Genomic DNA, 26,409 nt, shown 5'->3' on the forward strand with positions numbered 1-26,409 from the left:
TAGTAATACTTAATGTTACAAACAGAGATTCATAATTCATTTAAAGCAAGCTAAGTTATACTATTTCAAATGAAATTCAAACATATGCATCTGATAACCATTTAACATCAATTTTGTCATATTTTTTTCCTTTGTCACTTTAGAACAAACCTGCAGTAATCAAATTACATGCATTTTATGTAAGCTCATTAAAGACAATGGATCTCTTCTGAAGTAAAGACCTTGGGGTCTGGATGATCATTACTCCCATATGATTAAGATGTGAGTACTTCTCTCCCCACAGTACACCCTTCCTTAATTATGCTGGGTTGTGGTTCATCTGTGCTTCCCCTTTATAGATACTCCAGATTCTGTTTGAACATGTGTGGAGGGGCAGTTTGGATAACCACCAAACAATTAAGGAATGGCATTCTGGAATAGGAAAACACAAGTTGCCATGGGCTTTTGCGTCTTAATCATATGGGAGTCAGGCTAATCAGAAAGAATAATCCAAACTGTCTCCTTGAGAATTATGGCCAGAAGATTTAAAAAATATATTATTTTTTGCATATAAAATTTAAGTACTGAAAAGCAGGCAGGTACCGTGTATCAAGGGGAAGACAAACAAATCTTATCTCTGCTTGGTGATTCTTGCTATGGTAAGAGCCTGTGGTGGATTCTGTGACCTTTATTTAAGAAAGCACCTTCTGCTTCAGGATCCCCACCACTTAAGACCACCTGGAGAGGTCCCTCTGTGGATGCCACTAGCTCACCTGGTGGTGACTCAGGTTCAGGCCTTTTCAGCTTTGGAACAAACTCCCTGTTGCTGTAAGAGCTTCACCATCTCTAGCAGCCTTTAGAAGAGCTCTCAAATTGCATTTGTTTACTCAAACCTTTGGTTAGCTGTAAGTGGGTTTTACTGTTCTTATTTTAAACAATTTTAATTACTACTTTCAACTGTGTTTTGACTGTGTTTACTTTTGGGTAAACTGCCCAAGAGACACCCATTTTGGGCAGCATGAAAATGTAATATAAACATAAAAAGGTAAAGTGTGCCATCAAGTCGATTTTGACTCCTGGCGCCCACAGAGCCCTGTGGCTTTCTTTTGGTAGAATACAGGAGGGGGTTATCATTGTCTCCTTCCAGGCAGTATGAGATGATGCCTTTCAGCATCTTCCTATATCACTGGTGCCTGATATAGGTGTTTCCATACCAGTGGGGATTCAAACCGGCAACCTTATGCTTGTTAGTCAAGCATTTCCCTGCTGCGCCACTTAAGGTGACAATATAAACATATAAATACATAAATATGTATTATGGAGCCGTTTCTGAGTAGGATAAGGAGATGGGAAAAGACTCGATGCAACCACTTTGGGCCAGCTCATAGAATCTTATTTTAATCTGGGCTCCACATTACATCTCTGATCCTCGGGTGCATACTACCCCTCCTATCCTTGGATGAGCTTATTATCTAGGTTAAAATAAGCTGAGATTGGCCATTACTTCCAAACCAACCAATCTCTGTTTATTCTAGCATACTTGCTTCAAGTACACCAGATCTGTAACTTACTCAAACCTTTGGTTTAGATGCAAGTAGGCTTGAATAAACAGAAATTGGTCGTGTGTCTGAAATGGCCAGTCTCATCACATTTTAAGCTGGTTAGGATGATTGCATGAGGATTGGAGCAGGAGTACATGCACCTGAGGCTCGGAGACTCAGACCTGGATTTAACCAATGTTCTGTATGACTTCTGAACTGGCCCTCTGACAATGCAGTAGATCAGGATGTTTCTGTGATAGATTGCAAGGTTCCTGATTCAAGGCAAGCAGACTTGTTGTTTAGACAGATCACAGTTTCTCAACCACCGGTCCCTGGACCGCTGCCGGTCCCCGAAGGGTTGAGTGCTGTTCCCTGACTGGGAGTCAACCCCTCCCCCCCACCAAATGCAATCAAGGCACTCACTTCCTCAGTTTTGCACATGGCACGGAAGAGGAAGAGTATTACGGAGGCATAGGACCCTTCTTGTGCCTTGCCTCCACGTGCTACTGAGATCTTCCTACAGCTATCATATTCCCTATCTTTACAGCTTCAAAATGTATGCGATGCGGGGGCATGGAGGAAAAAGTATGGCAGTGGGCGCCACTTGAAGGGCTGCTGGTTCTTGCATGCTCATTGTTTGCAGCCAAAGGTTGATTGATTGAAACCCAGCTGCCTGTTGCGGCCGAGGTGCCTTGAGAGGGAACACTGTTTCCCTCTTGCATCGGTGGGGCGTTGTGGTCCCTCGGTCCCCTGTAACCCCCTGGTCTGCACTGCTGGTGGAAGACGGCGGCCCCCTTTGTGACCTCACCAAGGGGTGGAACCTCTGGCCGGGATCATGCCGCAATGAGGGCTAAGTGGTGGAGGGAGGGAGGAGGGCCACCTTGGCTTGGGCTTTGCAGAAAGGGAGTGCAGGTGGACCTTCCTCGGGGGAGGGGGAGCAAGCACGCGTACCAAGGAGGGCTAAGTGGAGGAGGGAGGCGGTGTGGTACGGGGAAGAGGCAAGATACCATTTTGTGCGTTCATGCAAAAGGGTCATTGGATGAATGGCACTGGAATGAAGTGATCCTGGGGATTTGATGTCCAGCATGGTTCGTGTCCGATCCAAACCGATTTACAACCAGCTGCCTCATGTGGCCAAGGCACCTTGAGAGGAAACGCCATTTCCCTCTTGCATTGGTGGGGTGTTGTGGTCCCTCGGCCACCTATAACTCCCTGGGCTGCACCGCCGGTGGAAGACGGCGGTCCCCATTATGACCTCGCTGGGTGCGGGGGAGAACCTTTGGCCAGGATCATGCTGCGGTGAGGGCTAAGCAGAGGCGGGAGGGAGGAGGGCTGCCTTGGCTCGCCTCGCAGGTATGCGCGGGCAGCATGTGGGACCACGTGAGCTGCGTGGCCCCAAAGGCAGGCTGGTGTGATTGGCGCACGAAGGGGAGTTGGGAGGGGGGCACAGAAGCGCACATTGTGAGAGAGGATGGGGGAACACCTGCTACACTCTGGTGCGCAAGCACAGTGGCGGCAGCTCTTGGACCCAGGCGACCTTCTGGGCGTGGTCCAGTGCACCATTGCCTCACCCACCCTGAACAGTGCCTCGTCTCCCCACCGATGAAGATGAGGCATCCACCACTACAACGCCCCACGCCCTCCGCCATCTCAGAATCACCCCCTTCCCTTTAATGCCAGGTCCCCACCACTCTTCTTCACATTTTCTTTCACTGTTAAAAAAAACAAACCCCATTCCCAGCACCTGCCATGTAACCGTTTTTAAGGAGTTTTGGAGGAGCTGCGCGGGTTTCATTAAGTCCGCCTCACAAAGTGCACATCTAAGAGCAGGATCCAGATCAAGCCAGGTGATCATGACCAAGCAGCATTGACACAAATGAGAGATGACTAAATTAATTTCAGTGGGTGGTCCTGACTAACGTCATCTGGATCCGGTCCTGCGCCTACACAACTCCTGCTAAAACTCCACCTCCATCATGACAGGGTTAAACTGTAGATTTCCAGCTCTACTGAACTTGCCCAGCTCTCCTCTCCTCACCTCCTTTTTGCTTTGCTTGACATCCAGTCTGATGAAGTGTTTGGGGGAATTCAAAAGCTTGCTTGTGTGTTGTTTTCATTGGCCCCATGTAGCTTTTGAATTTTTCTAATGGCCCAACATCCATTGGGCCATCCATCCATCTCCACTGAGTAATCACAAGCACCCCCACCCCGCACATACTGAAGACATACTGGAGACAAATTTGTTCACCCAGGCTTTTAGATTCAGGGGTTCTCAACCTTGGGTACCCAGATGTTGGTGGACTTCAACTCTCATAATGCCCAGCCATAATGGCCAAATGCCATTGTGGTTGGGAGTTATGGGAGTTTAACTGAGGGACCCAAGGTTGAGAACCCCTAATATTCCATGTTTGCAAAATATTCCAAATTTAATGATTTTAATGCTTATATTATTTTAATTGTAAACTGCCCAGAGATGCAAGTTTTGGGCAGTATAGAAGTCTGATAGATAGATAGATAGATAAACTTGAAACCCCTTTACTAACTGCTGGTCCGGTAAACTGCACATGGAGAATGTAGCGGTCCTTGAAACTCTGCACGAAGAATTTAGCGGTCCTTGACTCCAAAAAGGTTGAGAAACACTGAGACAGATGAACATGGGAAAAGTATTTGCATGAGTCATGAAGGAAAAAGTAGCAGAAGCCAGATTGCATATTTTGATGTAAAATGAATCCTGTGTGGATAGCTCAGTGCAGTACTCCTGTTTCTTTGTTAATCCTTAAGCTTTACTGCAGAAGTAGGAAAATGATATAGAGTCTTTATTCTTACTAATTACTTTATTTTATTTGTTTGTTTGTGGCAGCCCAGACTGCTAATGAATGAGGATGATAAACTTGTAGAGATTCTATGTGGTGTGCTGGTATGCTTTTTTTCAGAGCACCTTACTATTCAGAAATAAAACAATGGAATAATTTCGTATAGTTTATAATGACAGCCATTAAATCATTGACATTATGTCATATTTGGTTCTAGAAAGGAAATGCGGTTGCTAGTGTGGCAAAAAATGGTTGGAGGTATGTTTGTGGTTTTTCTTTTTTCTTTTTACATTTTCCGTCTACTCTTTCCTTTTTCCACTAGTGATGTCTGTCCCCAAACCAGGAACCAGCAAGGTAGTTGGGCTTGCAACTCCCAGTGAGCAACTTGCTTGGACAAGGATCCCAGGTAGAATGTAGTCTTGAAAACTTCCAGATTCAGGTTACTGCTCCCAGGCTCTACCTCCCTGCCTGAAGTGCAGAGACATTTACCAGAGCAGTCCTCAGGCCTGGAAGCTAACACTTCTCCTCTGCTCCATCCGTTTCCATCTGGCCCATTGATGGTGTTATTTTGAAGGTTTGGGAGAGCATGAGGTACATAGTGTGGAAGTGGAAGTGGAAGTGGGGCATGTAGTGTGAGGGGGATTCGAGTCTAGGCTAAGAGAGTTGTGCTTCCAGAGTTTCTATTTCTGAGATCACCTTGGAGAGGAGAGCTGATCTTGTGGTAGCAAGCCTGACTTGTCCCCATAGCTAAGCAAGGTTTGAATGGGAGACTTGATGTGTGAGCATTGCAAGATATTCCCCTCAGGGGATGAAGCTGCTCTGGGAAGAGCAGAAGAAGTTCCCTCCCTGGCTTCTCCAAGATAGGGCTGAGAGAGATTCCTGCCTGCAACCTTGGAGAAGCCGCTGCCAGTCTGTGAAGACAATACTGAGCTAGATAGACTAATGGTCTGACTCAGTATTTGGCAGTTTCCTATGTTCCTATGTTCCACCCAGGTGACAGGCTGAGGCTCCAGCCTGATGTTGAGCCCTGGGAATGGCTCTTCCAGCAGGAGCAGCTGATGAGAGCAGCACTGGGAAGGGGGGTCGCTAGAGGCACCTTTAAGGAGTAATAAGCTGGTGCTTACCAGGGTTCTCTCCACCTGGCATCTGGCTGGCAGGGCCGCGGTGTGGCCGTCGTCTCTGAATGTGGATGGAGCCTCCGTGCATGTGCAGAGGCTAGGGCCACACCACAGGCACGCCGGGTGTCAGGCGGAGCACTGCTACCCCACACAGGATTATGGGCGGAGCACAGCAGTGTGCAGGTGCTGCTTACACGCTTTTAAGCACCTGCTTATTATTCCTTAAAGGTGCCTCTCGCTGCCTTCACTGTCTTCCTGTCTTCCAGCAACACTGCTGCCTGTTTCTCTGGGTCTGACTCTGTGCTTCTGCTTAGGGCTGGGGTCCTCTCAGGTGATAAGATGGGGAGGAATGAATTTAAACAAAAGAATGAAAGTAGGTTAGATTTCCAAAACCACAGTCTTCCAGTGGCCCACTTGCCCACAGTCCTCCCTCTCTCTTGTCACAGCATGTGAAGTTTCCGCATGTGACTTATTACCACAGAAACAGGTGACAGAAAAGAAAAGTCTTGTGTGCTTCCTACAGCAATGCAGGCCTGAGGAGCAAGACTGTAATAACAGTGTCCCTTGATTGCTGGAACAGTCTGACTCGCATAGTGGCAGGCTCTCCTTCACTAGAGCTCTTCAGACAAAGAAGAGAGAGGGCAACCAGTGAGGAATGGCAAGAGGGTTAGCAGAGAGGAAGCCTCAAAAAGCTTACCTCCATGCAGACGAGCAGATCCTTCCCTCTAGATGGGCAGATCGCCTGCCCAGACAATTACTGGCTACTGCCAATTGCTCCAAGGGTTGGGGTGCTGGATGCTCCACCCCACGTTGCCTCGCTCCCCTGGAGCTCCCATAATGCACCTCATGAGTGTGTGGTACATTATGGGGATCCTCCTTCCCATCCTGGAGCTGACCGGGAGCCCCACAGTCAGCCAGTTTTACAGCCACGGTTGGCAGACGAGCGGAAAAAGGGGTTAGAAGAGGGCCCGCTCTCCTAACTTCATTTTAGAGCAGGGAGTCTCAACCTTGGGTCCCCAGATGTTCTTGGACTTCATCTCCCATAATCCCCAGCCCCAGTGACCTTTGTTTGGGGATTATGGGAGTTGAAGTCCTACAACATCTGGGGACCCAAGGTTGAGAACCCCTGTTTTAGAGGGAGGCTACTTAGGCGGATTTGCTGCTGCAGGCCCTAGACTGGAGGTACACATGCACATTCAAAACCAGGTTGGGCTTCCTTAGCCTGATTTTGCACGCACCTGTGAATAGCTTCAAAGACTGGATGGCCATCTGTTAGGCTTTAGCAGTTTTCTGCTCTGAGCAGAGGGCTGGATTAGACAGCCTACAAAGTCCCTTTCTCTGTTACAGACTGTTACAGACTTGTATAAGTCTGATGCACAACCATCTTGTGCAAAAGTACCAATCTAAAAAGCTTTTTAAAAAGCAAGAGCTCACTCCATTTGGAGAAATAGTTCCATGCTTGCTCTGAGCAAGGGGTTCAACAAGACCACCTCCCAGGGTCTTCCAATTCTAAAATTCAATGAATAGTAAACATATAAAGCTAAACAGATAAGATGTTGGTTCTAGTCAGCTTAGTTGATTATTTCATTTTTTTACTCAAATCAACTTATGGCATCTATTGCTCCTAATATGTTTGAAGTATTTTTCACCTTATATAAAATATGTTCCAACCAACTTGGGAAATGGAGGGTGAGCTAGAAAGAGGGACGACAAACTGAAATTATTTCACTCTGTTATTTGGCACTTAATCTCATAATAATGGTTTGTTTGTTTTATCATATTTCTATACTGCCTGACGTGTGTACCTAGGTGGTGTGCATAAGTTAAAATACAACAAATATAACAGGATAAAATGATTTAAACAATTATGATATAAAACCAATTAGAATTAATTTAAAACCTGAGAAAATTAATTAAAAACCTTGAGGGTCTTAAGTACTTGACAATAGTAGTAGTATTTGGAAAGGAAAGGTTGTGCCATCAAGTCGGTGTTGACTCCTGGAAACTACAGAGCTATGTAGTTTCCTTGGTAGAATGCAGGAGGGGTTTACCATTGCCATCTCCTGTGCAGTATGAGAGGATGCCTTTCAGCATCTTCCGATAGTTTTGTTGTTGGGAACAATTGTCTTCAGATTTAAAATGAAGAAAGAGATATGTAGTAATGACTATACACAGTCAACACAGGTCACATTATTAAGTGGTTGGGGTGTGTGTGTGTTTTTGATTTAACTCCACTCATCCTCAGTCGTGTGACTGTTTCTCTGTTACTTTTTCTCTTCCTGCTCCCCTCCAGATACTTTGTCCATAATGAGGATTGGATTTGTTGCTATATAGAAATAATGGAGATGTAGATGAAAAATCCTTTCTCCACCTTCATCTCTAATAACAGAGTTTTCTAAAGAAATTAGGCTTTTGGAGTTTTTAACTGTTTATAACCATGTCTCCTTTTATTGCATGTTTTATTGCTGTGAATTGTTTTATTCTTTTAAAGTTTGCTGGCATCTGTCTTATAAGGCTTTCTGTCCTGAATCAGTATCTGGATGCAATAATGGGCTGGATGAGGGTGAACAAGTTGAGTCTCCATCCAGACTGTTGGTTGGGGGTTGCTCTGCACGGGTGAATTATGTTCAGCCTGTTAACAGTGGGGTGGCACTCCCGCTGAAGAACCAGGTTCACAGTTTGGGGGTTCTCATTGATGGACCAGACCCCCTCAGCCAGTTTGGTGGGGGGTTTGTGAGCTTATTTTTTGGTAATCCCCCCCAAAAATTTATCCCCCTTCAGGAGAGTTGTCCAGGGTGACAGGAAGTCCATGGAGGTTCCCATTCCCCACGCCGGCCTACCTTAGTTAAAAAAAAAATTGATCCAAGCCACGCAGAGGCCCATTGCACAGGCGCAACAGCCTCCAAAATAGCCACTACACTGGGGGGAAAGGCCAAAAATCGGCCAAAGAATGGCCCAAAGGCCAATTTTTTACAAGTGGGGGGAGGGGGACCACGGACCCTCCCCCCTCGCTGCCTCGGACAAATCTTCTGGAGGGGGTATATTTGGAAACTTTCAAAGTTTGTGAACCCCCCCCTCCCTGGACTAAACCAAACCAGGGTGGGGGGCTTTGAGGGGGTGCCGGACCGAACTGGCCTAGTCCTGTTAGGGTGCTGTTTGGACTCAAATTGAATTGGACCCGCTGGTTCCATGAACACCCCTAGGTATGGGTCAGCTAAGAGATAAAGTTTATAAGGGATGGGCAAACGGGCTCAACCTCAAGCCAATTTGACATTGGCCTGGTTCGGCTCAAGGTCGAGCCAAACTCCCCGAACTGGCTTTGGGCCGGTTTGGAGGTATTTGAATAAAAAAATTGGTTGTTCTTTAAACTTATTGCCTCAGTGAGCTTGGGGCTGCAGCTGCAGTCTTGGGTGGGGGTCTCTGGCGGTTTCCACGCCTCTTGATTGTCTCCCCATCTCTGAAGGGACAATTCTGCCAATTTCGGCCCTCTCTGAGCTTTCAGTGGTCACTTTGGAGGCGCCATGCATGCACCCTGTCCATTTGCCAGAGCAGAAATGGAATCGTCTCCCCAGGCTATTTTGACAGTGCGCAAATGGCCATCGTGCATGTGCAGTGGCCTCCAAAATCCCACCACAAGCTCAGGGAGGGCTGAAACAGCCTCAAAATGAGCCAACCCAGCCCTTCAGAGACCGTGAGGAGGCTGGAGACCCCTGTGGCCTCCAAAAATGGTCACAGTGCACAGTGGAAGGGCTGAAATGGCCCTGAAATGGGCTGAACTGGGCCTTTGGAGACCAGGGGAGAGGAAGCTGTTGGAAACTCCCCATGGGGTCGCCGAGGCAATGAGTTTATTAAAAAAGAATTGGGCCTCCGGCGTTCTCAAGCTGGGCCCGAACTGGTTCGGATTCGAGCCAGACTGGGGCCCGGCTTGACGTGCACAAAACCGGACTGGACTTGGTTTGGTTAGAGTCTGGTTCAATTCAAGCTGAACCGGATTTTCCAGTTTTGTGGACATCCCTAAAGTTTATTATTATTATCATTCTAGCCTAAAAGACAATAAATATTTTTTTTAAACTATACTCACTCTGCTTCTGCACAGTGTTTTTGTGAAAGAATTCTCATTCAGTATACCCAGGACCCACTGAAAGGTGGTCCCCACACTGTAGCAGATGATACTGGAGGCAGTGAGCTCCCCAGATAGATATTCAGAGACACATTTCCCCACACTTATAGTGATAGAATTTATAGCAGAGAAGGCATCACACCCCGTTTTCTATTTCTATGACTGTGCTATGACAACTATTTGTCCGTTATAATTAAATCCTGAAAGCTGCTTCATGTGCTACCAAAATGTTCAAGCAATGGGACCAAGGCCATGAGTCATCACTCTGTAATAGTGGGAGGGATTGTTCCCAGCAAGCTGATGGTTTTCTGCCTGCCATAGAGCCACCCATTCGTGGAACTGTTAGTTCTCCCCTTAGAGAGCAGGAATGAGTTTCTGTGGAGTTGACAGTGCAAGTCAGATTCCATTCATTGCACTACTTTGATGTAATACAACTCTTGCAGGAACAGATGGATTCTACACATGCAGATGCAGTCATGTGGTTCATCTGAGCAGGTCTTCCTGTCAAGGCCTGAATGCAGTCTGCAGGAGCTCAGCCTACTCAGAGTGATGAGTTGCTGAGATTCATAGAAAATATTTAGGAAATGATTGATTTCGAGAATAAAAACCTTCAAACTGTGTGGCAATGTGACTATCATGAGCATGTTTTCATTAAACCTTTGACAAAGTTCCTCACCAAAAGCTCTTGAGTGAACATAGGAGGCAGGCGTGTAACAATGATAGGGCAAGGGGAGACAGTTGTCTGGGGGCCCCACTGCCTGGAGGGGCGCCCCAGGGGCACCTCATGTGACTCCCCATTGCCCCCTGCCCAGCCCCATAGCCTCTCAGCCACTTGCCCTCTTCGCCGTCTCTCCTGCTTGTTCTGCTGGCCCGCAATCGAAGCAGCAGGCAAGCTGCAAAGAGCTCCTTTTCTCCCGCCTCTCAGCTGATCGGCGGGTGGGCGGGGCTTCCACGGAGGCCTCCGTGTAGGCCTCTGTGAAGCCTGAACTCCAGTAGGGCCCAAGCCAGCCAGGAAGGAGGAGGCAGCCAGAGTGTTCTCTGCAGCAGAAGACCCCTTGCTGCCCTGCTTAACCCAGACCAGCATTTGCCAGGTAGAGTGTGAACTCCTTTTTGTGGTTACCTTTCCCGCCCCCCCCCCATATATAGGGATCTGCTTGCCATAGGGCTTGGATATGGGGGGGGGAGGGACTGAGAAGTCTCTGAATATTTATTTTGAAACAGCTTGGAAAAATTGCTGACTTAAAAAAAACTATCTAAAAAGTCCTATAAGTGGCTTGTTTCATGGCAGAAAATTGCAAAAACTTCTGGAACAGTATTTTATTAATTTTATTTATTCATTCATTCATTTATAAATGCACTTATGTTCAAGTTGTTTTGCAACCCAGAAGGTCTGAGTGAGAACTGTGAAGCATGTGTGGTGCTTTTATTTTATTTTATTTTTCTTGTGTGTGAACTGCTCCCCAATAACTTGCAGGGACTTCAGGGTCAATCTGGCCAACATGTGAATGCAGCACCTCCATTCCAGAGGAGAGGTGTCTTAAAGGGCTTTAAAAGCCTCCTGTGAAAAACCTCCTGCAATCAAACTTGACTGAATTTGTTCAGAATTCTGGGAAAACAAACACAGGCTCACCCTGCATGGTTGAAAGTCTCCTTTGCTAATCTGCAGCGAGGGGCCCATTTTAATAATTCATCTTTCTAGTGTGTTCTAGGCATTAAAAGTAATACAAATGTATAGTACTCAATGTATATCACTATATATTGTGATGTGTGTGTGTGTATTCAGTGAAATGTATTTGCAGGCAGCATACTTATTTTGGAATATCAGACTTAAATCCTTGGGGGCCTGGGGTGTGCGGAGGCCCTGGACTTTGGGGGGGGGCGCCCATTTTAAAATCTTGTCTCTGGGCCCGCTCCAACCTTGCTACGCCCCTGTTAGGAGGGTAAGAGAACAAGTACTTCTATGGATCAATAACTGTTTAAACAACAGACAGGGAGAAGACAGAACTACGTAAACAATTCTTACAGTAAAGAGAAGTAGGGAGTGGGGTCCCCCAAGGATTTGTACTGGAATTGGTGCTTTTTAACTGGTTAATAAGAACATGAGAACAGCCCTGCTGGATCAGGCCCAAGGCCCATCTAGTCCAGCATCCTGTTTCACACAGTGGCCCACCAGATGCCGCTGGAAGCCACAGACAGGAGTTGAGGGCGTGCCCTCTCTCCTGCCATTACTTCCCTGCAACTGGTACTCAGAGGCACCCTGCCCTTGAGGCTGGAGGTGGCCCACAGCCCTCCGACTAGTAGCCATTGATAGACCTCTCCTCCATGAAGTCATCCAAACCCCTCTTAAAGCCATCCAGGTTGTTGGCTGTCACCACGTCCTGTGGCAGAGAGTTCCACCAGTGGATCACGCATTGTGTGAAAAAGTACTTCCGTTTGTTGGTCCTAGACCTCCTGGCAATTAATTTCGTGGAGTGACCCCTGGTTCTAGTGTTGTGTGAGAGGAAAAAGAATCTCTCTCTCTCCACTTTCTCCACACCATGCATGATTTTATAGACCTCTATTATGTCTCCCCGCAGTCATCTTTTTTCTAAACTAAAAAGCCCCAGGTGTTGTAGTCTTGCCTCATAAGAAACGTGCTCTAGGCCCTTGATCATCTTGGTTGCCCTCTTCTGTACCTTCTCCAGTTCAACAATGTCCTTTTTAAGATGTGGTGACCAGAATTGTACTCAGTAATCAAAGTGTGGTTGCATCATAGTTTTGTATAATGGCATTATAATGTTAGCCGTTTTATTTTCGGTCCCCTTTCTAATGATCCCTAACATGGAATTTGCCTTTTTCACAGCTGCCGCACATTGAGTCGACACTTTCAACGAGCTGTCCACCACGACCCCAAGATCCCTCTCCTGGTCCATCACCGACAGCTCGGATCCCATCAGCATATACTTGAAGTTGGGTTTTTTTGTCCCAATGTGCATCACTTTACACTTGATAACACTGAACCGCATTTGCCATTTTGTCGCCCACTCCCCCAGTTTGGAGAGATCCTTTTGGAGCTGCTCACAATCCGTTTTGGATTTCACTACCGGAAGAGTTTGGTATCATCTGCAAATTTGGCCACATCGCTGCTTGCCCCTGCTTCTAGATCATTTATGAATAAATTAAAAAGCACCGGTCCCAGTACAGATCCCTGGGGGACCCCACTTCTTACTTCCCTCCATTGTGAAAACTTTCCATTTATACCTACCCTCTGTTTTCTGTCTTTCAACCAGTTAGCAATCCACACATGTACTTGTCCCTTTATCCCATGACAGCTAAGTTTCCTCAGGAGTCTTTGATGGGGAACTTTGTCAAAAGCTTTTTGGAAGTCCAGGTAGACTATGTCAACTGGATCACCTTGATCCACACACTTGTTGACACTCTCAAAGAAGTCCAAAAGGTTGGTGAGGCAAGATTTACATTTGCGGAAGCCATGCTGACTCACTCCCTGCAGGGCTTGTTCTTCTAGGTGCTTTACAATTTTATCCTTGAGGATGCTTTCCATCAATTTGCCTGGAACGGACATTAGGCTAACTGGCCTGTAATTTCCCGGATCGCCCCTAGATCCCTTTTTGAAAATTGGTGATTACATTTGCTACTCTCCAGTCCTCTGGTACAGAGCCCGATTTCAGGGATAAGTTAAATATTTTGGCAAGGAGGTCGGCAATTTCACATTAGAGTTCTTTGAGGACTCTTGGATGGATGCCATCCAGCCCTGGTGATTTCTTAGCTTTCAGTTTTTCCAGACAGTTTAGAACATCATCTCTTGTCACTTCTATCCGATTCAGCTCTCTAGCCTCCATCCCTAAAAAGCCTGGTTCAGGAACAGGTATATGCTTGGTATCCTCTGTCGTGAAGACAGATGCAAAGAACTCATTCAGCTTCTCTGCAACCTCCATATCCTCCTTAATAATCCCTTTCACTCCCTCATTGTCTAATGGTCCAACTGCCTCCCTGGCAGGTTCCCTGCTTCTGATGTACTTAAAGAAGTTTTTGTTATTCCCCTTGATACTTTTGGCTAAATGTTCCTCAAACTCTCTTTTTGCCTCCCTTATTGTCACCTTGCATTTCTTTTGCCAGAGTTTGTGTTTCTTTCTGTTCTCTTCGTTTGGACAGGCCTTCCAATTTCAGAAGGAAGTCTTTTTCCCTTTTATGGCTTCCTTGATGGTACCCGTTAGCCATGCTGGCATCCTCCTGGACTTAGTGGTACCTTTCCTCCTTTTGTATATACAATCTAACTGGGCTTCTAGTATTGTGGTTTTGAGTAAACCCCATGCACTCTGGAGCAAAGTGACTCTCCTGATTTTCCCCCTCAGCATTCTTTTCACCATACTCATCATTTTGGAGAAGTTTCCTCTTCTGAAATTCAAAATATCTGTGTTAGACATCCTTGGTGATTCTCTCCCCGCATGTATGCTGAAATTGATGGCACTGTGGTCACTGTTCCCTAAAGGGTCGATGACACTGACATCACGCACCAGGTCCTGGGTGTCACTCAGAATCAGATCCAAGGTCGCCTTTTCTCTGGTTGGTTCCATGACCAACTGTTCTATGGCACTGTCATTTAGCGTATCTAGAAATTTGACCTCTTTGACCTGACTTGAATGTGAATTTACCCATGTCTATGTGTGGGTAGTTGAAATCACCCATAATTACAGCCCTGCCTCTCCTTGACGCCTCCCTGATTTCCTCCTGCAACTCCCAGTCACTGTCGGCATTTTGATCCAGAAGGCGATAGCACGTCTCCAGTAGCACGTTTCCTTTCCGGCCTTGTATAGTCACCCACGGGGTTTCTGTGGAGGACTCCAGTCCACTTAGGTTTACTAGCTTGTTAGATTCTATCCCTTCTTTAACATACAGTGCTACCCCTCCTCCAAGGCGCCCCTCCTTGTCCTTTCTATAGAGTTTATACCCAGGGATAACAGTGTCCCACCGGTTCTCACTGTTCCACCATGTTTCTGTTATGCCCACTATGTCTATTTCTGCGTTAGCAACCAAGCACTCCAGCTCACCCATCTTGGCTCGGAGGCTTCTGGCATTGGCATACAAGCCCCTATACACTGAATCTCTCCCCTGATGTATGCTATTCTTTTGACTCTTTGACCTGCTGGCACAGGCTCCCGTCTGCTTTTTATGCGGTTCTGCTCTTTCCCCTTCTGTTTTATTTGAATTCTTTGCAGCCTCACACTTTAAAGGATGGCTTTTGCCAAACGGGATACTGCCCAGCTCCCATCGGCTGTTCCCCAGGTGTCATTTTTAAAGCTGCTCTGCAACCTTTTTTATTTTAAGTGCCAGCAGTCTGGTTCCATCTTGGTTCAAGTGCAGCCTGTCCCTTTTGTACAGGCCTTGCTTGCCCCAAAATGTGTCCCAGTGCCTAACAAATCTAAACCCCTCCTCCCGGCACCAACATCTCATCCACGCATTGAAGCCCCTCAGCTCTGCCTGTCTCACTGTACTTGTGCGTGGAACAGGTAGCATTTCTGAGAATGCTACCTTGGGGGTCCTGGACTTCAAAATGCTACCTATCAGCCTAAATTTGGCTTCCAGGACCTCCCGACTGCATTTCCCCACATCGTTGATGCCGGCGTGCACCACGACAGCTGTCTCCTCCCCAGCACTGCCTAGGAGCCTGTCTAGACGCTGCGTAATGTCCACAACCTTCGCACCAGGCAGGCAAGTCACCGTGCGGTCAACAAACCCATCTCTCTATCCCTCTAATGATCGAATCACCCACTACAAGGAGGCCCCCACCCCCCAGAGGAGTATCCCCTGTGAGAGAGGATATGGGCTCTTCATCCACGAAAGGGGTTCCTTCTAAAGGAGCATTTCCCTCTTCCTCAGACCAATGTCCTCCTTGCCCAAGACCTTCATTCTCCCTGACAGCAGAGGAGCTACCAGCCCTGGAGTGGGATGCCTCTATCACATCCCTGAAGGTCTCGTCCACATGCCTCTCTGTCTCTCTGAGCTTCTCCAGATCCTCCACCTTGGTCTCTAGGGAACGGATTTGTTCCCTGAGAGCCAGGAGCTCCTTCTACCGAGCACACACCCATGACTTCTGCCCATGGGGCAAATAGTCGTACATGTGGCACTCTGTGCAATACACTGGGAAGTGCCCCTTCCCCTGCTGACCTTCTATCTTCATACTGTTTTGGCTGGCTGTTTACAGTATTTAGGGAGCTTATTGTCCGTTGATTAGATAGTTTATTAGGATAGGTCTCAGCTGTAATGGTCAATTATTTAACTGTCCAAACAGCCTTTCCCAAGAATATGAGGGATACGAGGGAGGGATATATACTTACGTTCTCTTCTCCACCAGGCTCCTTGTGATCGCAGGGGCTTGATCCAGGCTCCCCCGCACACTTCCCGCTAAACTCCTGCAAAACTCCTATGTCCTGTTTGCTATCCCTGTTCACTATGCTCTCGGGCCTTCACCTCATATGAAGAGTAGCCTTCCAACTGTCACACAGGATGTGAATCACAGGAAGGAATGTGGGCCTCTCCCAGCCCTAGCTGACTCCACCCCCACCACTGAGTAAACACTGCCTTTAGGTAACCCTAAGAACTCCTAGCCTGTGATATCTTAACCCTAACAAGTAACCCTAACAAGTAACACACAGAGAGATAGAGAGACTAAGACCTACCCCTTAAAGAGAAACATCCCCTGCAAAACTCCCCTCTTCCTGTTAGTTTGTTTGAAGGGGGAAAGGCTAGATGTTTAGAAAGGCTTCCTCACCTTCTCAGCTGTGTCTGCTCTTCCCAGAGTGGTTCATAAATGATCCAGACTTAGGAATGGTGAGGCTGCTGAGTTTGTGGATGATACCAGATGATCCAGGATGGTGAAAACCCAAGAGGCCTCTGAAGAGCTCCAAATGTATTTCTCCAAACTGGGTGATTAACCAGGAAAGAAATCTTGTAACTTGGATAGCTCAATAAGAAGCATCATTTCAATGGCAAACTGTGGGAAAAGATTAATTCCATGCTAAAGATGATTAAGAAAGGACTGAAAATACTGGCTGATGTCCAGACTAAGTCACTCAGGAATCGTTCCATTGAAATGAATGGGACAAGTTAGTAATTTAGTCTGGATGTCAGTCACTGTCCGTTTCATATTAAAGGTAAAGTGTACAGTCGAGTCGATGCCAATTCCTGGCGACCACAGAGCCCTGTGGTTGTCTCTGGTATCCTTATACAAATCTTTGGTGCAGCTGCCTTTAAAATGTTGTATGCAATTCTGGTCTACTTTCCTTAAAACAGATGTTGTAGAGCTTCCGATCATCTTAGTCAACTAAGAAGCACCATCCCTAGGAAGAAAGGGTAAAAGATTTGGGACTCCTTAATTTAGGATAAAAAGTGACAAGGGGGGATTGAGAGAGGTTTATAAAATTAGATACAGTGTGGATGTCATGAACAGTGAGTTTTTCTCCCTTACTTACAATTCATACAAAGAAACTGATTGGTTGTAGATTCAGGAAGGGTAGAAGAATGTAGTACTTAACACATAACCTAATTAATGGAATTTGCTGCCAAAGGATGTTGTGATGGCCATCAGGTAAGATGGCTTTAAAAGGGAAGTGGACTAACTCACAGATCTACCACTGGCTATTGAAAATAATGACCACGGGGAATCTTCATGTTCAGAGGCAGTATATCTCTGAAAACTAGTTGCTGAATGGGGTGGCATCAGGGGTGAACTACTGCCTCATGTTCGCTTGTGAGCTTCCTAGAGGCATTGTGTTGGCCCCCTTTGGAAGCAGACTGATTGACCTGCTTAACTGCTGGTGTGATACAACATGGCTTCTCTTGTGTTTTTATGCAGTTTGAGGGACCAAGGTCAAACTTAAGTCATAGAGAAACATACTTACATTACAGTTTCCAAGCAATTGCAAGCCAAACGTAATGAACTGAATTCATCTTAATAATACATGCACCTGAAGAAATCTTTGTTCAAGGACATCCGTTTCACTGGAACAATTGAATAATTCACAAGAATTAATGATTCATTCATCATCGTGTGTGTGTTTGTGTGTGTGTGTGTGTGTGTGTGTTGTAAGAAAAGTCTTCTGCCCACATCTATCTTGTAAAGAAGGGGCAACAAACTCCAACCATTTCGTGATCCCCACATCATAATACAAGATTCAGTGTTTGGTTCCTGCTTCTAACTTGCCTCTTTAAGTGATTGATACTTATTCATGTGAAAAGCGTACCATAACAATAATGGAATTTAAAAAATCTCTGACATGCTTTAATAGCAAATATACAGTGCATACATTTTGATAAATCAATGCAATATTATTGATAAAAACCACATAAATAAGGCAGATGTAGTCAGCTTTTCAGCTATGTACTCTAAAGTGGAGGACTGACACTCAGACTAAGAAGATGCAGGTACTACGTGAGGAGTGCCAGTGCTGCTGCTGCTGAGTTCCCAATGCAATTCACATGTGGGGAGAGGGTGAATTCTGACAGTACAGTACCCCCTTTCCCTGGAAACACTCTGTGCCACCCAGAAGTAGTACTGTATATCCCTGGGAGCTGCACAGACCTCAGGGAGACATTTTCATGTGGCAACGCAAAGAGAAGCAGATGTTGTCAATTTTGAAATAGATTGAAAATAATAATAATAATAATAATAATAATAATAAATTATATATATATATAAAGCCACATGCAACACCAAGCAACTGCTGGTGCCGCATTGTACAGAACCTTTGGCAGCACTGGTGTTTCTCTCAAAGCACTGGTGCTTCTCACATTGCAATAAAACCAAGTCCTCATTCCTGTACCCCCCTGGTGGAGTTTTTAAACATGAAATGAATACATTTATTGCAGTATGGATGTCTCCAAACAGATTTTGAAGAAATTAAGTTAGATTTAACCTTTTAATATAAATATATATATAATGGATATTTTCAGGCAATGAGGCATTAACTGGATTTGCCTCCTGGAAAGTTTGTTATCCTGCAAGATGATTGTGCCTGGTAATTTTACGTATACTTCGAAGATAGAGATAAAGACATTAAATTCTTCCCACTCATTATTCAGATTGTATTTGGATTATTGTGTGGGTCATAGAATCTCAGCATTCCATTGTGCTTAACTCTGTGATGCACATTTTAAAACAAAATAGAAGAAAGGAACTCATTTCTATTTTTATTTTAAATTCATGCATGATTTGGCCAGTTATTGGAATGGAGGTCTGGACTTGTGCAGACTGTAGAAGGCATGGTAATTACTACTACATCATTAGTTTATAGTAATAGAATATAATGATGTCTAAAGTGTCTGGAGGATGTGTGCTAAAGTATCGCATATTAAATTCCACACCATATCTTTCAAAAGGTATTTTTTTTCTTTTTTGTGTTTTTTTGTTTTTCTTTTGTTTTCAACTAGGACCCCTACTATGGCTGGTGGCCTATTTTCTATTGACAGAAACTACTTTGAAGAGATAGGAACTTACGATGCAGGAATGGATATCTGGGGTGGAGAGAATCTTGAAATGTCTTTTAGGGTAATTTTCCATTTTACTACCTTTTCTGAAAACTAGTAGTTCTTCTGTAAAAATGTTAACATCTAAGTTTACATCTAACTTAGTATATCTAAGTGTACCTTTTTTCTTTTTCTTTCCTAAAATGCAAATTTTGGTTTAAAATTAAGCCTTTTGAGTTGTGGGGTTTCCATCTTTGCATGTAATGCATAACTGGAAACTTTTGGCACTTAAAAATTGCATGTTTATATATGCATATCTGCTTTCACTCAAATAACAATATAATATATTAATGAAAAAATAAGTACAATGATGAAAAGGAACATGCCTCTTCTAAATGCTTTTGTTATGAAGTTATAAAATAATGAGAATTGTGTGTTTACATTTGAGGATGAAATTTATGAAGGGATTTACAATGCATCATAGAGCAGACTGACTTAGTTTGATCACCTCTATACTGCCCATAAGAATCATTAGGACTGAAATTCCTTTATTTTGTGAAGGATATCAAATAAATAACTGGAAAATTGCTATTTTGATATGTGGAATAAGAGTTTATGATAATGACAACACATAATAGATTACACCCTTTAAAAGATTTGGAGTGTATTAAGTTACTCTATCTGGTAGGATAGTTGGTCCCCACATCTGCCCTACACAGTCTGTGCATGACCCCAACCATGCCTGTATCCATATATATATGTATACGCATGCGCATGCACACACACATTTTTATGTTCCACTCATTACAAAAAAGCATGTAGATGAACTACAGTTTTTGTATATATATGTATGTACAGGCCCATAACCATAGGAGGTGCAGTGGCACGTGGTCCACTGATTCTGGAGTGCCATGCCCTTCTGAGCCCTCCCACCCCCACCTAAAAGGCATGGGGCCTGCCTGTACTTCTGGTTGCTCACCCACCCCTGCTGCCAGCTTGCTTCTGTTTGCCAGGCCACAGTGGAGAATAATGGTGTCAATGAAGTGGCACCTGCTCCTGTTGGGATGGGACAGCATACTGTACTTGGGCCATAATTTGACCATGCCGTGACTGGCAAAAGGAGGCAGGCTGGGCAATGTGTGAGTAGTGGGTGAGCAGCAGTGTGAGTGGTGTAAGCAGTTGGGTGGGGGCTGTAAAGGTGGGTGGCGGTGGGAATCACCTCATATCTAGCCTCATAGTGTCCTCACTGTCACTATGCCACAGTTTACGTTTACAAGAAGTGGGAGGAAGATACTGAGGCTGTTCTCATGCGTAGCCTAACCTATGTTAGGAAAGCCCAGCCTGGGTTAGGCTGTGCATGAGAACTGCTGGGATGGGGCCTGATCCTGGCAAGGCAGGACAGCCTAGCCTGACATTAGTCCAGCTCCTAGTCAGGGTTAAAGGAATGAGTGCTCCCTTAAGCTGAGCTTCCTGTTCATGTGACTCCTCAAGCAGCGTTCAGCATGAGGAGACATAGAGACGAGTATCTAGAAAACCCAGGGGATGGGGGAATTCCTCAGTGCACCGTGTGCAGTGCATTGTGGAATATCCAGAGGCCGGGACACATCGTCCCAGCTCTCTGAGAATGTTCTATGTGGGATCACCAACAGCGCTCCCAGTAACATTTTGCCGATCATCTGGGTGGAAGGTGAGTGAAGTGAAGCCTGCCCCCCCTGCCCGCCTGGTCATGTGAATGACCTCAATGGGTTGTTCCACCATAGTGTTTACAGTATCATCACATGGATGAGTGTGTGAACTAGTCTAAGTGGCTTGATACATACTACTGAATATGGCTGCCCTTTGGTAGTACCCCAGTCATGACTTTTGTGAGCATAAATTGTTTGCCTAATGGAACAAACAAGTATATCATTTTTCCTGCAGTTATGAACGTAGGAAACTGCCATATAACCCCTGCTAACTTGGCAAAGAGGCACCTTTTAACATGGTGATTCTCTTTATTTAGCGGGGGAAGAGTAACTGGCCCTCCCCACCCCCAGCACAGTACTTCCAGTGACTGTTGCTGGTGTCTATCTTATGTTTCTTTTTAGATTGTGAGCCCTTTGGGGACAGGGATCCATCTTATTTATTTATTTATTTATTTATTTATTTATTTATTTATTATTTCTCAGTGTAAACCTCCCTGAGCCATTTTTGGAAGGGTGGTATAGAAATCTAATAATAATAATATACTGAGTCAGACCATTGGTCCATCTAACTCAGTATTGTCTACACAGACTGGCAGCAGCTTCTCCAAGGATGCAAGCAAGAATCTCTCTCAGCCCTATCGTGGAGATGCCAGGGAGGGAACTTTACAAGGGAAAAAGTACTGCTGTGATCTTTTCCTCCTTTCTATATAAAATATTAGATTAAAAATTATTGTTTAGCATTTAGTTGATTTCTGACAAATCAACATGAAACTGAATTCTAGAATCTTAGCTACAATTGGCTTCTCTCTTTCTGAAGCTGTTCTGATGATTAGTGGAAAGCGGGCTGAGGGTGCTTAGCCTGCTTTCCACCTATCGTGAGACTCACTGGGTTCGCAGCCAAGCCTGGTTCAGTCAAAGCAGGTCACCCGCTTAAGTAGCCCTCCCCTAAGCCCGGGTTAGTGGAGCGAGCGCTCTGCTAACCCAGGCTTTCTGTTAGTGAGTTGCCGCGGCGTGGCTCCGCACTGCAGCAACTCACGTGTAGACCCCCGACCAGGAGGCTGAAAAGCAGCCTCCCGGCTCGGGGGTCTCTCCAGTATGCCCTGCGTGCTCTCACAGGGCATGCTGGAGCTTCCAGGGGCCACGTGGCCCCCGATCCTCCCAGCCCCTGCTGGCTCCATAACGGAGCTGGCAGTTGTGTGGGTGGCTGGTTCAGTTTCCCAGAGCAGACTGCTGGGTCGTCTGCGGGGAGAGCGGGCTAAGCCCGCTCTCCCTGCTAACCCTCCCAGGCTCTTCTCACTAACCGTGAGAAGAGCCTCATTGAATTTCCATACAGCTGGTTAGGGCTGTTTTCTTGTTGAGAACCCGTGTCTATGGTGCATAGCTTTCTGACTGAATTTTTGTTTGTGTACTTGTGTGTGTGTGTTTGTGTGTCCCTTCTCTGTCTTCCCTAAGAGTACTACTTGTAGAACTAATTTCACATTGTCAAGGCAACTCATGTGATATATTGTTGCCATCTGGGCTCAGAGTCTCAGTCCTAGCCCATGCTTAATTTCCTGTACTGTAGTCCACAAACCATGTACTTTTGTGTGTGCATATGTGACTTTTATAGCCTTCCTATTCCTCCCACCTCAAATGAAATGAAATCTTGAATGTACTCTTCTGCTAGCGAGCTACATTTATAGTAGAAGATGAGGCAAGAGATTCCATTCCCCCTTTTAAACTTGGAGGGGAAAGGTCTTTATTGCCTTCTACATGCCCAGACAAGAGGCACCGCTTCTAGGCTTATGCCATGCACAGGTGATTGGGGGGAGCAGTCAGCCGCTCACCGCAGCTCAACTTGTGGCATGCTCAGAAGTAACCAAAAGAATCATTGCTGTTTCTCAGAGGGGCTCTGGTTCAGCAAGAGGCTGGTCTGTGCCATTGATGGAGAAACAGATATTAGTTTGTCCTCCTGGTGTGCTGAGCTCGGAGACACTAAGAAGTGGAGAGAATCCTTTCCTGTCATTTTGGAGCATCAGTGCAAGGCAAGTAAGGGATTCTGAAGGAGGGGGACGGCTTCTTGCCCAATCTAGGCCTGGGAGGCATTCAGGAGCAGGAAAAAAAGCTTGTGTTTTTGACAGTTTCCCAGCCTTTAGCTTGCCCAGACATCAGGCTTTACTATGGGTTTACTGAGAGTTCCAAGTTTCCCCAAAAAACCAATGCAAAAAGTGGATCTCGCCCCCGCCCCCAGGATATAAATCGGGCTACACTCTTAACACATTAAAAAAACACACACAAAAAACACAACCAAATTGTGTGTGAAGTGCTTCCCGATAGCTCACAGGGTACTTCGGGTTAAATTTGGCCCTCAATTCTAGAGGAGATGCAAACTGAAAGCCAGGTGTGAAAAACTTCCTGGTGGAAAATCTTTCTCTCTTCTAGTCCTGTTGAATGGTGGAGTTGTGAATTTGTCCTGTGCAGGGGTGGAAGACACCCAGAAGCAATATGCCAGGCACCTTTCATTGCTTCTGAGCATGTCCCAGTCCAGCAAGATGAGTGAGTGACTGTGCCACTCACCTGAGAGAGGTTATCCACTTCATGCTGGGCTGGGAGAACACAAGACGACTGAGCATGCCCCATCTCAGTGCAAGTTGAGAAGCTGATGGCTGCTCTCTGCTGGATGTGCCAAAGGACCGGAGGTGGGGGGGAAGGAGTTGTGGGGCTAGTGACCACAAATGCCAAGGCTAGCCCAAAGCACATTTCAATCAGTGGGAGGATTAAACACATTGTTAACTCTCTCAGTGAAATCAGTGTGTCTTATGATTGTTCCTTGCTGCTTGAAAGACTCGGGCATGTTTGTGTCCCAGTGTTTAACTCTGACCCAGAAGTCAGAACAGGATTATCTGTGCATGCAGCATTTTTCCTTTTTGTTTGTTTGTTGATGTATGTTCTCCTAGATAGAAGCCCATGCACTGCTATGCATGCAGTCCCAATTGCATTGTAGTGCCTTTTAAAACTCCCTTTAGATTTAAGGGCATTGCTCTGCATGTACACAAATCAATATCCCTGGTGATATTCTTACAATTAAGTGCATGTTAGAATTGAGTGAAATAGATTCCATCCAATCCCAGGGTAATTTCTTAATTGGTAGATCGTCTGGCTTTAGAGGAAAGTCTATGCTATTGGAGAACAAAGAGAGCAATGCTAGGAAGGTCCCCAGAGATTATCTCCTAGAACCAGGAATGAGAAGCAGTGACTCATCTGTTCCTTGGCAAGGCAGCTTTCTCCTGTCAGAAGATATAGCTAATCCTGTGTCTTATTATAGTTAATCTTGATCTGAAGTGCTTGGAGGGTTCAAGCTGTATATCCAGCAGCTGAAGTTTTATTGAGGGTCTGATTCTTAAGAGCATAGCTTCACATAATTTCACTTACATTCATTTTAATAAACTATACTAATAGGCATTTTAAATTGTCTTAAAAGGACATTACTGAACATTGGAAAATTAGTTTCTGAAAAGCTTAGAAAATGGCAAATTGGGGTTGCGTGTACTAACTTAATTCTTCATGTTTTGACACATAGCTAAGAAACAATGGAAACAATTTTCAAAAGTGAACAAAGTTTCATAGCAGAGGATATAAACACAAGACATCTGCATTAAGCCAAATTATTTTACTAAACAATTCCTTGAATAGGACAGTTCTGCTTATGGAACCTGGTTTGGGAGGATTCCTGCTTTCCACAGCACTTCTTCATTCCCCAAAGCCCCAATCGTCAGTAGAGACTACTCAGGGGGCACAAGGGGCTGCTATTTGGACGAGGAGCAGGAAAGCTCCCTTTCATGAGCTTCCTTCTGCATGTGATTATTAGGGTACAAACCAAAATGTGCCATCACACTGACTGATTACTGTATGGGGTGTAATGTCTAGAGGATCATTCGTTAAAGCATAGATGTTTATTATTCTGTGAGTGCCTGTCTGAAAATAAATTCCATAAGATAAATATGCATTACTGCTTTTAAGACCATGCTACAAATGTGCCAAGTTTCATCTTTCTTGTGGGTGTGGAAGATAATGTCAGTGTTTTGCCACATATATAGTATCATCATAAATAAGAAGCATATGTAGGATGTACATGTATAGCATAATACAGGTTGAGTATCCCTTATCCGGACATCCAAAATCCGGAATGCTCCAAAATCCAGAAACCACTCACTCGCTTGCAGATGCCCAATTTTGCTACTTTTAAACATGCAGTCAAAACTTACTTAGGCGAGTGGGAGTTGCGGGTATTTATTTATTTATTTATTATTTATTATTAAAACTTTTATACCGCCCTTCCAAAAGGCTAAAGGGCGGTTTACATTAAAACACCATTAAAATCAGTTAATAATTAAAACAAAAATGATAAAGCATAGAAACAATTATTAACAATTAAAAACATCATAAAACAGCAATTAAATAATCAGAACAATTTAAAAACAAGTTTTAAAAAGCTGAGAAAGCCTGGCTGAAGAGATGTGTTTTCAGGTGTTTTCTGAAAATTGCCAGAGATGGGGAGGATCGTATCTTAGCAGGGAGCGCATTCCACAATCTTGGGGCAGCAGCCGAGAAGGCCCGTCTGTGTAGCCACCAAACGAGTTGGTGGCAACTGGAGATGGACCTCCTCAAGTGACCTCAATGGGCGATGGAGCTCATAGCGAAGAAGACACTCTCTTATGCTGGTCACTCTGTTGTTAGTAGCCAGCGAGAGGTAGCTGGGGAAAGCGGAAGTGGAGGGGCGCTTCCCTGCCTTCTCCACAATAGGCCTGCGGCCTTTGATGCTCCCAGACGCCTCCGAACAGCTGATCGGTGGTGTCCATGTGCTCTAGAGGCCTCCCTCCGGCCAGGGAAAAAAGGGCACTGGCGAACATGAGCTGTTCGGCAGTGTCACGGGTGTCACATAATGAGTGTCACATAATGGAGGCAGTTAGGAGCAAGGAAGCAGGGTGGAGAAGAGAGACTTAGAAAGAGGGGGAAAATGCAGTAACTTTTCATGTTTAGACTTGGATCCCATGCCCAAGATACCTTATTATGCAAATATTCCAAAATCCAGAAAAGTCTAAAATCTGGAACACTTCTGGTCCCAAGCAGTCTGGATAAGGGATACCCAGCCTGTATAATAACAACATAATGTGTGCTGCTTATGAGTGTATCATATTCTCCAAACAGTATTATATATTTTGTATATATCAATGTTTTCCTCATAGATGGTTGAATAGAGTGTATGATCTCTCTGCTGGGAGAATAATTGTGTGTTCTATATATGAAGAGCATTTAATAATGAATGAGAGAAGGAGGGGGAGTAAACTGTGGCATAGATTCCAGGCTGTACATGTGGGTTCCCAACTGAGGAACTATCCATTGCATGAATCCAAATATACTGCTATTGGAAGTTCTTGCCAGAACAATGAGACAAGTAAAAAAATTCCGGAAGATTCATGATCAGTTACATTTGGCCACCACTATTCCAGTGCAATCCATGTCAGCCTGGAAGGAGGTGTCAAGTGGAGTGTCACATGGCACTTTACTTGGCCTTAAGCTGTTCCTAAATGACTTGGATTATTGAGTAGAGGACATTCTGGTGAGTGGCACCTTGCTCATCCTCCTTGGACAGTGAGGGGGGTCTGTACCCGAAACTAGAGAAGTTAACTTTATACTTATGTTGACCAATAT

The 26,409-nt window shown here is 45.2% G+C and overlaps 1 protein-coding gene across 6 annotated transcripts in view; it reads left to right on the forward strand.

Moving 5' to 3' along the window:
• GALNT13 (polypeptide N-acetylgalactosaminyltransferase 13) overlaps positions 1 to 26,409 on the forward strand; it is a 374,841-nt gene that overhangs the window by 180,197 nt on the left and 168,235 nt on the right. For all 6 annotated transcript variants that reach the window (XR_008309490.1, XM_053259345.1, XM_053259309.1 and 3 more), the window contains one exon: positions 18,998 to 19,115. Coding sequence is in view for 5 of the 6 variants with exons in the window: in XM_053259345.1 (XP_053115320.1) it covers positions 18,998 to 19,115 (118 nt within the window). In the remaining variant the exon portion in view is untranslated. The remainder of the gene's footprint in view (positions 1 to 18,997; positions 19,116 to 26,409) is intronic.

The sequence above is a fragment of the Hemicordylus capensis genome, chromosome 1 (assembly GCF_027244095.1).
Source record: "Hemicordylus capensis ecotype Gifberg chromosome 1, rHemCap1.1.pri, whole genome shotgun sequence".
NCBI classification, from domain to species: Eukaryota; Metazoa; Chordata; class Lepidosauria; order Squamata; family Cordylidae; genus Hemicordylus; species Hemicordylus capensis.